Below are 14409 nucleotides of genomic sequence, written 5' to 3' on the forward strand. Positions count from 1 at the left end.
GACTATCCCAAATAGGTCCTTGTCTGTCCAAATTCACATAAATTCTACCTCTCAGAATCCCCTGCAACAACTTCCCCATCACTGACATCATGCTGACCGGTTTATCATTTCTTGGATTTTTCTTGCAGCATTACTTAAACAATGGCACATCAGCCACCCTCCAGACTTATGGCACATCATCTATGGCTGCCAGTAATGCAGATATCTCTGCAAAGTACCCCACAATTACTTCCCTAGCTTCTTACAACATTCTGGGAAACACCTGATCAGGTCTTCGGGATTTATGCACCTTTATGTGTTTGAAAACCTTCCCTTCTATTTAATATGGCCTCTTTTTAAGACATCATTATTTATTTCCTCAATGTGCATCATTTCCATGTCTTTCTCTACAGTAAATACTGAGGCAACATAGTGCTTTAGTATCACACACATCTCCCCTGGTTCCACACATAGACAATCTTATTGATATCTGAGGGGCTCTAATTTCTCTCAAGTTACTCTTTTGCCCATAGATTTTCTTTGAATCCTCAACGTTCTCTGTCAAAGATATCTCATGTTCCATTTTTGCCCTCATTTTTGCAAGCAGGTAACCAATTATTTGGATGAGGATAGGGCAATTGGTGAAGTGATAATGAAGGTAAAAGCTAAAGGGTAACTTGGGAATTTAGATACAAATTGACTTCATGACAGAAGACTGAGAACAGTGGTAAAAGATCATTTATGACTGGAGCCCAGCATGCTACAGAGATCAGTGATGGGTCCCTTATTGTTTGTGACATTCATAAATGATGTGGATGAGCTGCTTAGCAAATTTATGCTTAACAAAGTAGTGTGATTGACAGAGAGGAGGTTATTAGGTTTCAGAAGGATATAATGCTTCTGTCACATGCGCAGATCAACGGTAGATCAAATTTGACTCAAACAAATGTGAATAATACACTTTGGAAGAAGGAAGACAAGGAGGTAAGACACTAGTAAAGTCAGAGGAACAGAGGAATCTTGGGGTGTTGGTCCACCTACCACTGAAGGTGGCAGTGTAGTTAATAGAGTAGTTAAGAAGGTACATGGGACTCTAATTATCAATTGCAACATGGATTGCAAAAGCAAGGAGTAAAAGTGTGCAACTATACAAAACATTGGTTAGGCCACCGATGGAGTAGTACATACCCTGGTCATCACACTAGAGGGCATTTGGATTTGGATTGCACTTGGATTGTTGGGTGAGGGCATTGCGAAGAAGATTCATGAGGATGTTGCCTGGGATGGAGCATTGCAGCTTTACAGAGAGGCTGGATAAGTTCAGGTTGTTCACTTTGGAGCAGATAAGGTTTAATGGAGTCCTTTTAGAGGCGTATCAGATTGGAGAGGCATGGACAGTGTGAACAGAAAGCAGCTGTTCTCCTTAACAAGAAGGCATAATTTTCAAGTGAAAGGTAAGATGTTTAGAGGGAATTTGAGGAAAAGTGTATGTACCTTGAGGGTGGCTGGGTCTTGAAAGCAGGACCTGGGAGGGTGGTCGAGGTGGGAAACCTCAACTTTTAAAAAGTACTTGAATGAGCACTTGAAATGTCATGCACAAGTCGTGAAATGCGGGCTTATCATAACATTCAAGGCCTGGAGTGACAAAATGGGACTAGTATAGGTAGTAGCATATTTTTCGTAGTACACACTGAAGGTGCTGGAGAAGCTGCAGTGCCTCTTCTGCTCTGCATGTTTCTATAATTCTATTTACCATCCCACCATTTTTTGTTTCATCTGCAAATTGATCGATCAATTCTCCTACATTTTGATATGTACCACCATCTGAATGCTAACCCGTATGACCCCACTAAACACAGATTTCCAATTGGAAAATACCCCACAAACATGACCCTCTGCTTCCTGCCATTCAGTCAATTGTGGATCCCATGGCCTCCTACTTTGAAAGTGTCCCATATGGGATCGAATTAGAAGCATTGCTGAATTCCAAGTAGTCTATATCAAAAGTATTGTCCCGCATCTACGCACCCAGTCACCATTTCAAACAATTCAATTAAGTTGATCAGATATGACCGCCCTTCAAGAAAACAATGCTCTCTGTTCTTGATTAATTACTACCTTGCAGATTAATTCTATCCTTCAGAATTGCTTTCAATAGTTTCCCCATCACAAAGGTTTGACTGACCGGTCTGTAGTTTCCTGGTTTCCCTTGCTCACTTCTTGAATAACGGTGCCACATTGGCTGTCTTCCAGTCCTCCAGCACCTTTCCTGCAGCCACAGAGAAATTGAAAATATTTGTAAGTGCCCAACCTATTTCATCCCATGCCTCACTCAATACCCTGGCATTCTTTTCATCCAGCTCTGGAGACTCATCTAATTTTAAGCCTGTCAAACCACTCAGAGCCTCCCCACCCCACCCCGTCTCTGTGTATGCTAATTTCTTGAATCGTATCACAGAGCTTCTTCCAGATTTCCATACCCATATTGTCCTTCGCACTAGTCAACACTAACCCAATGTCTTTATTTAGAAACCTACCTACATCCTTCGGCTCCATGCACAAATGACCACAATGGTCACTAATGGGCTCTACTTTTTCCCTCACTACACTTTCGCCCTTGATGCCTTGGTTAGATCACATCTAGAGATCAATATAGTTTTCAACATAGAATCCCTACAGTATGGAAGTGGACCATTCAGCCCATCAAGTCTACACCGACCCTCAAAACAGCAATCACCAAGACACACCCCCATAACTGTAACCCTGCATTTACCATGGCTAACCCATGTAGCCTACATATCCCTGGATTGTCGGAGGCAACTGGAGCACCCAGAGGAAACTCAGACACAGGGAAAATGTCTGTGTAGAATTTGTACAGTTGCCCAAGAGTGGAATTGAACCCAGGTCCCTGGCAGCAGAACTAACCACTGAGCCATTTCTGCCCATTTTAGTCTCCTTATCTCTAGAAACATATTCACGTTATAGACAGTGTACAATGAAGATTCACCAAATTTGTTCCTGGGATGGCAGAATTGTCCTATGATAAGACACTGAGCAAGCTGGGCCTGTATTCTCTAGTTTTTCAAAGAATAAGTCATCATTCAAATTTACAAAATACTTCATAGTAAAGACAGGGTAGATGCAGCTCAGATAATTAACTTTGCTGGGTAATCTACTTAGAAATAAAGGGTGAAACCTGAGATAAGGGAATTCTTTACTGAAAGGATGGTGAATCGTTTGGAAAACTCCACCACACAGATCTGTGGAAGCTCAGTCTCTGATTATTTTTAAGGTAGAGATTAATTTTGGGCAATCATAATCATATTGAATGACAGTGAAGGTTTAACAGGCTGAGTGACCTACTCCTGGTCCTATGTTCCAGATCTTGAAGGTTCTGACATTTCAGGCACATATTTAAGATTTTTTTAATGCTTTCTTCTTCTGCCACCCTTTCAGGCAGTGAGTTCCAGATCTAACTACTCTTTGGGTGAAACATTTCCCTTTGAATTCCCTCAAATTTCCAACTTCTTAACTAAATCTGGACCTCAGGTTATGGAGCCCAGGACCAAAGAGAATACAGTCTTCCTATCCACTGTACCAGAATCCATTGTAATTTTATACACTTGAATTAAGTCCTCCCTTCGGCCTCCTCTGTTGCAAAGAAAACAACCACTACCTATTCAATCCTTCTTCACAAGTAAAATTCTTCAAACTAGGCAACATCCTAGTAAATTTTCCCAAGTGCACTCAGGTCTTTACTACAACACGATGACCAAAATTACACACAGTACACCAGTTTAGGGCGGCATGGTGGCTCAGTGGTTAGCACTGCAGCCTCACAGCGCCAGTGACCGGGGTTCAATTCCAGCCTCAGCTGACTGTGTGGAATTTGCACATTTGTCCTGTGCGCGCGTGGGTTTCTTCCAGGTGCTCCCGTTGTCCCACAATCCAAAGATGTGCAGGTCAAGCGGCCCAAAGTGCATTAGTCAGTGGGAGATGGGTCTGGGTGGGTTGCTCTTTGGAGGGTCAATTTGGACTTGTTGGCCAAATGGCCGGTTTCCACACTGTAGGGAATCTATTGTCTCATCAAATTGAAGTTCAAGTGATATTCAGTTCCAGTGATAACTACCTGCTCTTATATTCAATCCCTCTGCTAATAAAGTGGTCAGTATCCTGTTTGCATTCTTAACCACCTTCCCTTACTATAATAGTAGTGTTGTCACAGTCGAACTCGTGTTGCTTGTCATCCGCATGTGTGGCTACTAAGGATAGCTGGTCGTTGTCAACGGAATGAGGACATGCCACAACCCAAAGGACTAGCCACATTACCATACATCAAGAACATTTCTGAACTAACAGCCAGACTACTATGATCACTAGGACTCATAACAGCACACAAACCAACAGCCACTCTCAGAAAACATCTCACAAAGGACCCAATACCCAGCATGAGCAAAACCAACGTAGTGTACCAAATCCCATGCAAGGACTGCACAAAACACCACATAGGTCAAACAGGAAGACAGCTAATGATCCGTATCCATGAACACCAACTTGCCACAAACCGACACGACCAGCTATCCGTAGTAGCCACACACGCGGATGACAAGCAACAGGAGTTCGACTGGGACAACACTACTATTATAGGACAAGCCAAACAGAGAACAGCCAGGGAATTCCTAGAGGCATGGCACTCATCCACAGATTCTATCAACAAACACATCGACCTGGACCCAATATACTGGCCACTGCAGCGGATAGCTGGAACTGACAATCGGAAGGGGCAGAGACAAACCACTATAAATGCCAGAGGAAACATCACAGAAGTGCTTCACAGGAGGCTCCCAAGCACTGAGGATGTCACCTAGACAGGGGATGAAACGTCTGCAACACAAATTCCCAGCTCGGCGAACAGAACCACAACATGTTCCAGACTAACTGCAAAATCATATTCTCATATGTCAACTTGCTCTCAATTAATTTGGCTTATTCCCCAGACGTCTTACATCACATTGCTTCTTTTGTCTTCCAAATATTCTAAATGTTCTACCTACGCTTAAAAATTTCTTCTCCCCCTTCTGAATTAATCTCAGGTTCCCATCCCTCTATCAAACAGGCTTGAACCCTGTCAAACAGTACTGGTAAAAGACTTTGGGAAGATAGCGAGTTTTGAGAAGATTTGTAGCTCAGGTTGAGGTTCTGGATGTAGGTATGCTTGCTGAGCTGGGAGATTCATTTTCAGAGGTTTCATCACCATACTACGTAATATCTTCAGTGAGCCTCTGGACAAATCACTGCTGATGATTCCTGCTTTCTATTTGTATGTTTGGGCTTCTTTGGGTTGGTGATGTCATTTCCTGTTCTTTTTCTCAAGGGGTGGTAATTCGGGTCCAAGTTAACGTGTTTGATGACAGAGTTCCAGTTGGAATGCCATGCTTCTAGGAATTCTCCTGCATGTCTCTGTTTGGCTTGTCCGAGGATGGATGTGTTGTCCCAATCGAAGTGGTGTCCTTCCTCATCTGTATGTAAGGATACTAGTGAGAGAGGGTCATGTCGGTTTGTGGCTAGTTGATGTTCACGTATCCTGGTGGCTAGTTTTCTGCTTGTTTGTCCAACATAGTGTTTGTTACAGTCCTTGCAAGGTATAGTTAAAATGACACTAGTTTTGCTTGTTGTCTTTACAGGGTCTTTCAAGTTCATTAGCTGCTGTTTTAGTGTGTTGGTGGGTTTGTGGGCCCCCATGATGCCAAGGGGTCTGAGTAGTCCAGCAGTCATTTCCGAGATGTCTTTGACGTAGGGACAGTGGCTATGATTTCTGGACACGTTTTGTTTGCTTGTTTGGGTTTGTTGCCAAGAAATCTGTGACTGTGTTCATTGGGTACTCTTTCTTTTTGAATACATGGTAAAGGTGATTTTCCTCAGCTCTGCATGGTTCTTCTGTGCTGCAGCATGGAATAATGTTCTGATGCAGCTTCAATTGTGGATGTTGGAGTGATTGCTTCTGTAGTTCAACATTTGGTCCGTATGTGTTGTTTTCTGGTAGATGCTGGTTTGAAGTTCCCCAGTGGACGTTCACTCTGTGACATCTCGGAATGGCAGTTTGTTGATTATTCCAATCCACTCAACCTCTCAGAAGGTAGTGCCTCCATACGCAGTATCTATCTGATTAACCTTCTCTGTACTGTCTCTAATGTCAGCATATCTTTCCTTAGACAGGAGAACCAAAACTGTTCAGTATTCTAGTAGAGCCTTATATAGCTTTAGCAAGGCCTATGTAACTTTTATACTCTACTTCCTTTGAAACAAAGACCAACAATTTATTTGCACCCATATTATCTGCTGAACATGGATTCTAGATCTTTCTTATTCATGGAATGGAATTCCCAAATTCCTCTTTCTACAGTCTTCCACTAGGTAAATAATATTCAGCTTCTCTATTCTTCCTGCCAAAGTGCACAGCCTCACATTTTCCAACACTATATTCCATCTGCCAAATGTGTGCCCACTCAGTTAACTTGCTTATATTCTTCTACATATTTTTTGTGTCATCATCACTACTTTGTCTTACTATCTGTTTTTTCATCATCTGCAAACTTATTACTAATAACTCATCAGTTGTGTCCTTTCCTGTTTGGAATGGCAAACTGGAAAGAATTAAAATCAGAGCTGAGGAAAGTTTGGAGTCGAGATTTTATGAAAGTGGAGATGGGCATTCTCAAGATAGCTACCAAAATAAAAACTGCAGGCAAGGAACAAAGTTTGTGTTGGAGACCTAATGTAATGGCTTGCGTCTTGCCTATGTGTTAGTGTAATTCAAAATTGGAAGTTGGATAAGCAGCATGGCAAATCTCAAAGATTGGCTAGCCCAAGGGTATGGACAAACCTGTTCTCCTGCTTCTTTGAGTGGGAAGGCATTTGTCCTTGTCAATAATCTTTGGCAATACCACCAACACAGATGATAAACTGATTGGCCTGCAGTTACCAAAATATAACATTGTATCATCGCCCCTTATTTTAAGCAGACTGGTCATATTTGTAATCCTCCTTGCACATCCGAGGAGGATTGAATGATTTTGACCAGAGCTTCTGCTTTCTCCATTTTGTTTCTCTTAACAAGTTGGAATGCATAACATTAGGATCAGGGAACTTGCTATCATCGAATAATACCAACTTATTTTCAATTCCAGTCAATATCTCTAAACTCTCCTCCTCTCCTGTGCCATTACATTTGTCCTCTTATTTTGTGAAGATATGCAAGGTTTTCTTTCAGTATCTCATACTTCTTCCTTCTCCAAAAAGTTTCCTTTATTTTATCCCCAGTTGGTCCCATCACTCTTATCAACCATAGATGGTTGTAGAAGATTTTTTGGCTTCTCTTTTCTGTCAGTCACTTAAAGTTCCTATATCCTTTCTTTGTCATTGTTGCCTTTTTCAAACTTCCCTGCCCTATGTTCTAGCAGGTTTTTGGTTCTATTATCTTGAAGATAATTTTGTTGAATTGTATTTTAAACCAGTGGTCAAGACAAAACTGAACACTGTTCATGCAAAACAGTCTGGTGGGAAGAGCTTGTGAGTTGCTTGGCTTTCTGAGGCTTCTACAAATTATAAGAATGTAAGGAACAGGTACAGGTAATTCAGCTGCTCAAGCGTGCCCTACCATTTCATATGACTATGACTGATCTCACCTCAGCCTCACCGTGGGCGGCACGGTGGCACAGTGGTTAGCACTGCTGCCTCACAGCGCCTGAGACCCGGGTTCAATTCCCGCCTCAGGCGACTGACTGTGTGGAGTTTGCACGTTCTCCCCTTGTCTGCGTGGGTTTCCTCCGGGTGCTCCGGTTTCCTCCCACAGTCCAAAGATGTGCAGGCCAGGTGAATTGGCCATGCTAAATTGCCCATAGTGTTAGGTAAGGGGTAGATGTAGGGGTATGGGTGGGTTACGCTTCGGCGGGGCGGTGTGGACTTGTTGGGCCGAAGGGCCTGTTTCCACACTGTAAGTAATCTAATCTAAAAAACACTTGTCTGCCCACGCGCCATAACCCTTTAACCTATGACAAAAACAAACTAGCTCCTCACATTCATTTGGTATCCCAACATCTAAAGGCACTCTGGGTAGTGAATTCCACTAATTCACAACCCTTTGAGAGAAGGAATTTCTAATCTGTTTTAAATCTGGCATCCCCTAGCTTAAAACAATGATCTCTCATTCTAGATTACCCCCACAACAGGATGTATCTGTTCTGTGTCTACTTAAAGCATAGAAACCCTATAGTGTGGAAACAGGCCTTTCAGCCCAACAAGTCCACACTGCTCCTCTAGCATCCCACCTAGACCCACGACCTCTACCTTGCCCTGTAACCCTGCATCTCCCATGGCTAACCTATCTAGCCTGCACATCCCAGCATACTATGGACAATTTAGCATGGCTGATCCATCTAACCTTTGGATTGTGGGAGGAAACTAAAGCACTCTGAGGAAACCCATGCAGACACAAGCAGAATGTGCAAACTCCATCCAGTCACCTGGGGGTGGAAGAGAATCAGTGTCCCTGGCGCTGTGAGGTAGCAGTGCTAACCACTGCGCCACCATGCTGCCAACTTATTAATTATCGTATCATGAATCTGCTTTAACATCATATATACCTCAATTACATCATCATATACACTTCTAAACTTTGGTGAATATAGTTCAAAACTTTCAATCTCTGCTTATAAGCAAAGCCTTTCATCTGAAATTAATTTAGTGAATGGTAGTGGAAATCAAATGTTCTTATTGCGTAAGAGTTAGTCATATGCACAGAAAAGGCTTTTCAGTCCATCAGCTCTGCACTGACAATAACTACCACTAAAGATGTGCTCATCCCAGTTTCCTGCACTTGTCCCATAAGGTTGAATGTTATGATATTTCAAGTACTCATCTAAATATTTCTAAAAGGTTTTGACATTTCTTGCATCCACTACCTTCCCATGCAGTGTATTCCAGATCCCTATCACACTATGAATGAAAAGGATTTTCTCAAATGCTCTCTGAATATCCTAGCAGAGTAATTCTTCACAAGTTTAACAAATATTGTCAATAAAAAGTCACATAATCCTATCTAAACTGAGCAAGAAACATAACGTGATGGAGATACCACCATCCAGGAGGATGCACCCCGACTCTCCATGATAGTCTAAGACCTCACAAAACATGGATGTGTTACACAAGGCGAGATGGAATGGAAAGGCCTGTCATGAATGGTAGGCCAATCTATAACATTGGACCATACTGGTTCTGTCTTATCTACACACTTTCTTTTAAACACATGTGGAATCACATTTTTATGACCTGCGGCATGTACAATTTGCAAATTAAAGGCCTATAACATAAGGCGACAATAAAATAATCCCATTTTTGCCTTTAAATCTTTACAAAGTGGTGAGAGGGTTGTGGCCCATGTACACAACAGTCTCTGATACAACATTTTAACGTTTGTTATAAACAATGTAAGGCCAGCAACAAACTCAATAACTCTTTCAATGGTGGAGTATTTTCTCTGGTGAATATTGAGTTTCTTTGAAAAATAACTAACTGGGCTTTGAATTCCATCATCATCCTCCTGCATCAACACAGCTCCAATACCTACATCACTGGCTTCAATAGCAACTTTAAGAGGTTTCAAGAAATTTGGTGTGACTAAAACTGGTGCAGTGGTTAACACGGCTTTTAAATTCTCAAATGCCTCCTTGCATTGTTCTGTCCACTGAAATTGCATGTTCGTTTTTAGCATATCGATCACGTCAGGCTCACTGAAGCTCAATTTAAGGAGGCGTGGTGACTCCGTGGTTAGCACTAGTGTCTCACAGTGCCAGGGACCCGGGTTCAATTCCAGCCTCGGGTGACTATCTGTGTGGAGTTTGCACATTCTCCCAGTGGCTGCGTGGGTTTCTGCCGAGTGCTCGGGTTTCCTCCCACAATCCAAAGATGTGCAGGTCAGGTGAATTAGCTATGCAAAATTGCCTGTAGTGTTAGATGCATTAGTCTGGGGGAATGGGTCTGGGTGGGTTACTCTACAGAGGGTCGGTGTGAACTTGTTGGGCTGAAGGGCCTTCCATTCTGTAGGGAATCTAAAGTTTGGTACAGAGTTCTGGTAAAATATGGTTAGTCCCAAAAATCAAAGCACCCCTTTTTTGTAGGATGTCTTGGAAATTCCTCAATGGCCTTTGTCTTCACGGTCCTCAGGGTCATTCTTCCATGTCCGATGCTGTGTCCCAAGAACATCATTTAATTTTTATTTCTAAATTTATAACCAGTTTTGCTTTCTATAATGTTTCAAAGAATTCTGCCAAATGTACCATGTGATCTTTCCATGAATGGCTAAAGATCAATAAGTCATGTTTATGGATGGTACAATTAGTCAATCCTGCCACATCTCTGTTCATAAGTCTTTGAAATACGGTTGGTGCTTTCATTCTAAAGGGAATTACTTTAAATTGAGAAAGCCCGTTTGCAGTTACAAATGCAGAAACTTCTTTTGCGCTGTCCAACAAAGATACTTGCCAGTAACCATGCAGTAAGTCCAAATTTGTGATTTAAGTGTCTTGTCCAATGTTTTCACAGTCCACCAGCTATGAAATTGGGTATCAGTCTGATTTAGATAGTGTTGACCTTTCAATAATGCAGAATCGTTGAGTACCACCTGGCTTCGGAACCAACATGACCAACGAACTCCATTCACTTTGACTCAGTTCGATGATGTCCTCTCGGAGCGTCGCTTCCATTCATTTCTGTACCTGTGCTGCTTTGAGGAGATTAAGTCTGGAGGGGTGTTTTTTTTAACAAAAAAACGGAACAAAATTTCCTACATCAACCTCACGCGCTATAGTATTAGTCCTCCCCATTCTATTCCTACATATGTCCTCAAAATGCGACAACATGCCTTTCAATTAAGTTCTCTGGTCCTTAATCAGACTACTTACTATAATACTGGATTAGTGGTGCTGGAAGAGCACAGCAATTCAGGCAGCATCCAACGAGCAGTGAAATCGACGTTTCGGGCAAAAGCCCTTCATCAGGAATAAAGGCAGTGAGCCTGAAGCATGGAGAGATAAGCTAGAGGAGGGTGGGGGTGGGGAGAGAGTAGCGTAGAGTATAATGGGTGAGTGGGGGAGGAGATGAAGGTGATAGGTCAAGGAGGAGAGGGTGGAGTGGATAGGTGGAAAAGGAGATAGGCAGGTTCAACAAGTCCGGACAAGTCAAGGAGACAGTGCTGAGCTGGAAGTTTGAAACTAGGATGAGGTGGGGGAAGGGGAAATGAGGAAGCTGTTGAAGTCCACATTGATGCCCTGGGGTTGAAGTGTTCCGAGGCGGAAGATGAGGCGTTCTTCCTCCAGGCGTCTGGTGGTGAGGGAGCAGCGGTGAAGGAGGCCCAGGACCTCCATGTCCTCGGCAGAGTGAGAGGGGGAGTTGAAATGTTGGGCCACGGGGCGGTTTGGTTGATTGGTGCGGGTGTCTCGGAGATGTTCCCTAAAGCGCTCTGCTAGGAGGCGCCCAGTCTCCCCAATGTAGAGGAGACCACATCGGGAGCAACGGATACAATAAATGATATTAGTGGATGTGCAGGTAAAACTTTGATGGATGTGGAAGGCTCCTTTAGGACCTTGGATAGAGGTGAGGGAGGAGGTGTGGGCGCAGGTTTTACAGTTCCTGCGGTGACAGGGGAAATTGCCAGAATGGGAGGGTGGGTCGTAGAGGGGTGTGGACCTGACCAGGTAGTCGCGGAGGGAACGGTCTTTGCGGAAGGCGGAAAGGGGTGGGGAGGCAAATATATCCCTGGTGGTGGGGTCTTTTTGGAGGTGGCAGAAATGTCAGCGGCAGAAATGTCGGCGGATGATTTGGTTTATGCGAAGGTTGGTAGGGTGGAAGGTGAGCACCAGGGGCGTTCTGTCCTTGTTATGGTTGGAGGGGTGGGGTTTGAGGGCAGAGGTTCGGGATGTGGACGAGATGCGTTGGAGGGCATCTTTAACCACGTGGGAAGGGAAATTGCGGTCTCTAAAGAAGGAGGCCATCTGGTGTGTTCTGTGGTGGAACTGGTCCTCCTGGGAGCAGATATGGCAGAGGCGGAGAAATTGGGAATACGGGATGGCATTTTTGCAAGAGATAGGGTGGGAAGAGGTGTAATCCAGGTAGCTGTGGGAGTCGGTGGGTTTGTAAAAAATGTCAGTGTCAAGTCGGTCGTCACTAATGGAGATGGAGAGGTCCAGGAAGGGGAGCGAGGTGTCAGAGATGGTCCAGGTAAACTTAAGGTCAGGGTGGAATGTGTTGGTGAAGTTGATGAATTGCTCAACCTCCTCGCGGGAGCACGAGGTGGCACCAATGCAGTCATCAATGTAGCAGAGGAAGAGGTGGGGAGTGGTGCCGTTGTAATTACGGAAGATCAACTGTTCTACATAGCCAACAAAGAGACAGGCATAGCTGGGGCCCATACGTGTGCCCATGGCTACGCCTTTGGTCTGGAGAAAGTGGGAGGATTCTATTCCTTCAGGACCTTCTTATTAGTCAATCTACATTGAGGCACATCAAAATGCAATTCATCTGGACTGGATTCCTCACTCTGAGGGACAGTAATGAATACCTGTTTCTCGAGTCCTCTGTCCAAAGGCACTGGTTATATTACTGCCAATGACATTCCTACCATTTGACAAGTATAACAGGTATGGCAAAATTCTAGGTCTAGATTAGAGTGGTGCTGGAAAAGCATAGCTGGTCAGGCAGCATCTGAGGAACAGGAAAATCGATGTTTTGGGCAAAAGCCCTTCATCAGTCCTGAAACGTTGATTTTCCTATTCCTCAGATGCTGCCTTACCGGCTGTGCTTTTCCAGCACCATTCTAATCTAGATTTTGATTTCCAGCATCTGCAGTCCTCACTTTTGCCACGGCAAAATTCAACCACATCCTTCTGCAATCCAGGCCAATTAAAGTGTTCCTGTATCTTAGCCTGAGTCTTCCTCACTCCTATATGATGGCCCTCTGGTAATTCATGTGCTACCCATAATAGTTCCTGTCTGTATGCTACCGGCAACACAATCTGATATACGCCCGCCCATTTCTTTTCTGCACTAACCTGCCGAGGTCTCAATTTTCACCATAGGATTCTATCCTGAAGATAATAACACTCAGGAATACGTTCTGATTCTTCTTTCAGAGTAGAGTTTATGATATAAATCTTTTATTGTCTCATCCTTTTGTTGCAACTCCAGTAATATTTCAGAAATAAACACCTCTGCCTGATCCTCTACCTGCTCAAGTCCTTCCGTTACCATTTCATCAAACAGAGTGTCAGCTAACTGGATCTCAACTCCCCCATGTCTCTTTAGTTTTTCCTTCTTGCGTTAACTTATGCCTGTGGGATTTTCTAACCACAGTGTATAAAAGGATTCCAGGGTATTTTTCTTCTAACTCCTCAGTTCCTTGGTTTTCCTTCAGCTTCTCAATTAAAAAGGGGCATCACCCCAAATTTTGATCCTGCTGGGTCATTTCCAAAAGCAAACTGTATCTGACAATCAATCCCACTATTACTTTCAGTCTTGATTGGACTTTCATTTCTTATCTTAAACAGGAACACTAAATCTCGCTCTGTTCATTCCACAGATCATCACACTCTCGGGTAACATTTCAGAAGGAGGACAAATACTTTCATCTCTTACTTTTAGAGACTGACTGGCTCCTGTATCTCTCAATATTTTTACTTCTTTGCCTTCTCCCCTGTTCTTCCTGAGTAAACCTTACAAAGAGGTAAAGTCTATGCAAACATCAGGCACTCTCTCACTATCCAGCCCATAAGTACACTATGCACTCTCCTGCATCTCCTTGATTTTTTAGGATTTACTTCGCTGCATCAACTAATCCCACTGGCTTATCTCTTTTTCTACATCCTTTTCCCCAGTGCCTTTCTTAAACCACCAGCACTATGACTTTGAGTCCCACTCCATTAGAATGAAAACACCTGAGGCCTTTCACCTCCTTTTCACCCTCTTGGCCTTTCTTTTTTCACCTGTGGCAAACTATTCCCAGTGAGATTTATTTTTTATGTTTCATTGAAAGATCTCCCTCTTTCCCAATTTCTAACACTTATGGAATGAAAGTGCTGTTGGAAGCTAAATTTCAATTTGTGCACAAATGTATATTCATCCACCACCTCTGCAGCTCTTCTCGCTGTTTGAACTTTGTTTCTCAACCTGTGTTTTTATCATTTCTGGAAGTGAGTTTTAAAGTCCTCCACCAGAATAACCTCTCTAAGAGCTTCATATATCTTTTCTATCTTTAGTATTGTCACCCATCTATCGAAGCCAATGTGTTTAATTCTTTGAAACTCAACTTAAATCTGACCTGGTTCCTTCTTTATGTTTCTGAACTGCTTTTTACATGTTTCTGGTACCAATTCATAGGCA

At 43.1% G+C, this 14409-nt stretch overlaps 1 protein-coding gene across 11 annotated transcripts in view; it reads right to left on the reverse strand.

The window, feature by feature from the left end:
- The window catches only part of rims1a (regulating synaptic membrane exocytosis 1a), an 879579-nt gene that overhangs the window by 577124 nt on the left and 288046 nt on the right, over positions 1-14409 (reverse strand). For 6 of the 11 annotated variants that reach the window (XM_072557828.1, XM_072557837.1, XM_072557855.1 and 3 more), the window contains one exon: positions 2165-2248. The exons of the other annotated variants lie outside the window; for them this stretch is intronic. In XM_072557828.1, the coding sequence (XP_072413929.1) occupies positions 2165-2248 (84 nt within the window). The remainder of the gene's footprint in view (positions 1-2164; positions 2249-14409) is intronic. 11 annotated transcript variants of the gene reach the window in all.

This window comes from Chiloscyllium punctatum, chromosome 3, assembly GCF_047496795.1.
Source record: "Chiloscyllium punctatum isolate Juve2018m chromosome 3, sChiPun1.3, whole genome shotgun sequence".
In the NCBI taxonomy this organism is placed as follows: domain Eukaryota; kingdom Metazoa; phylum Chordata; class Chondrichthyes; order Orectolobiformes; family Hemiscylliidae; genus Chiloscyllium; species Chiloscyllium punctatum.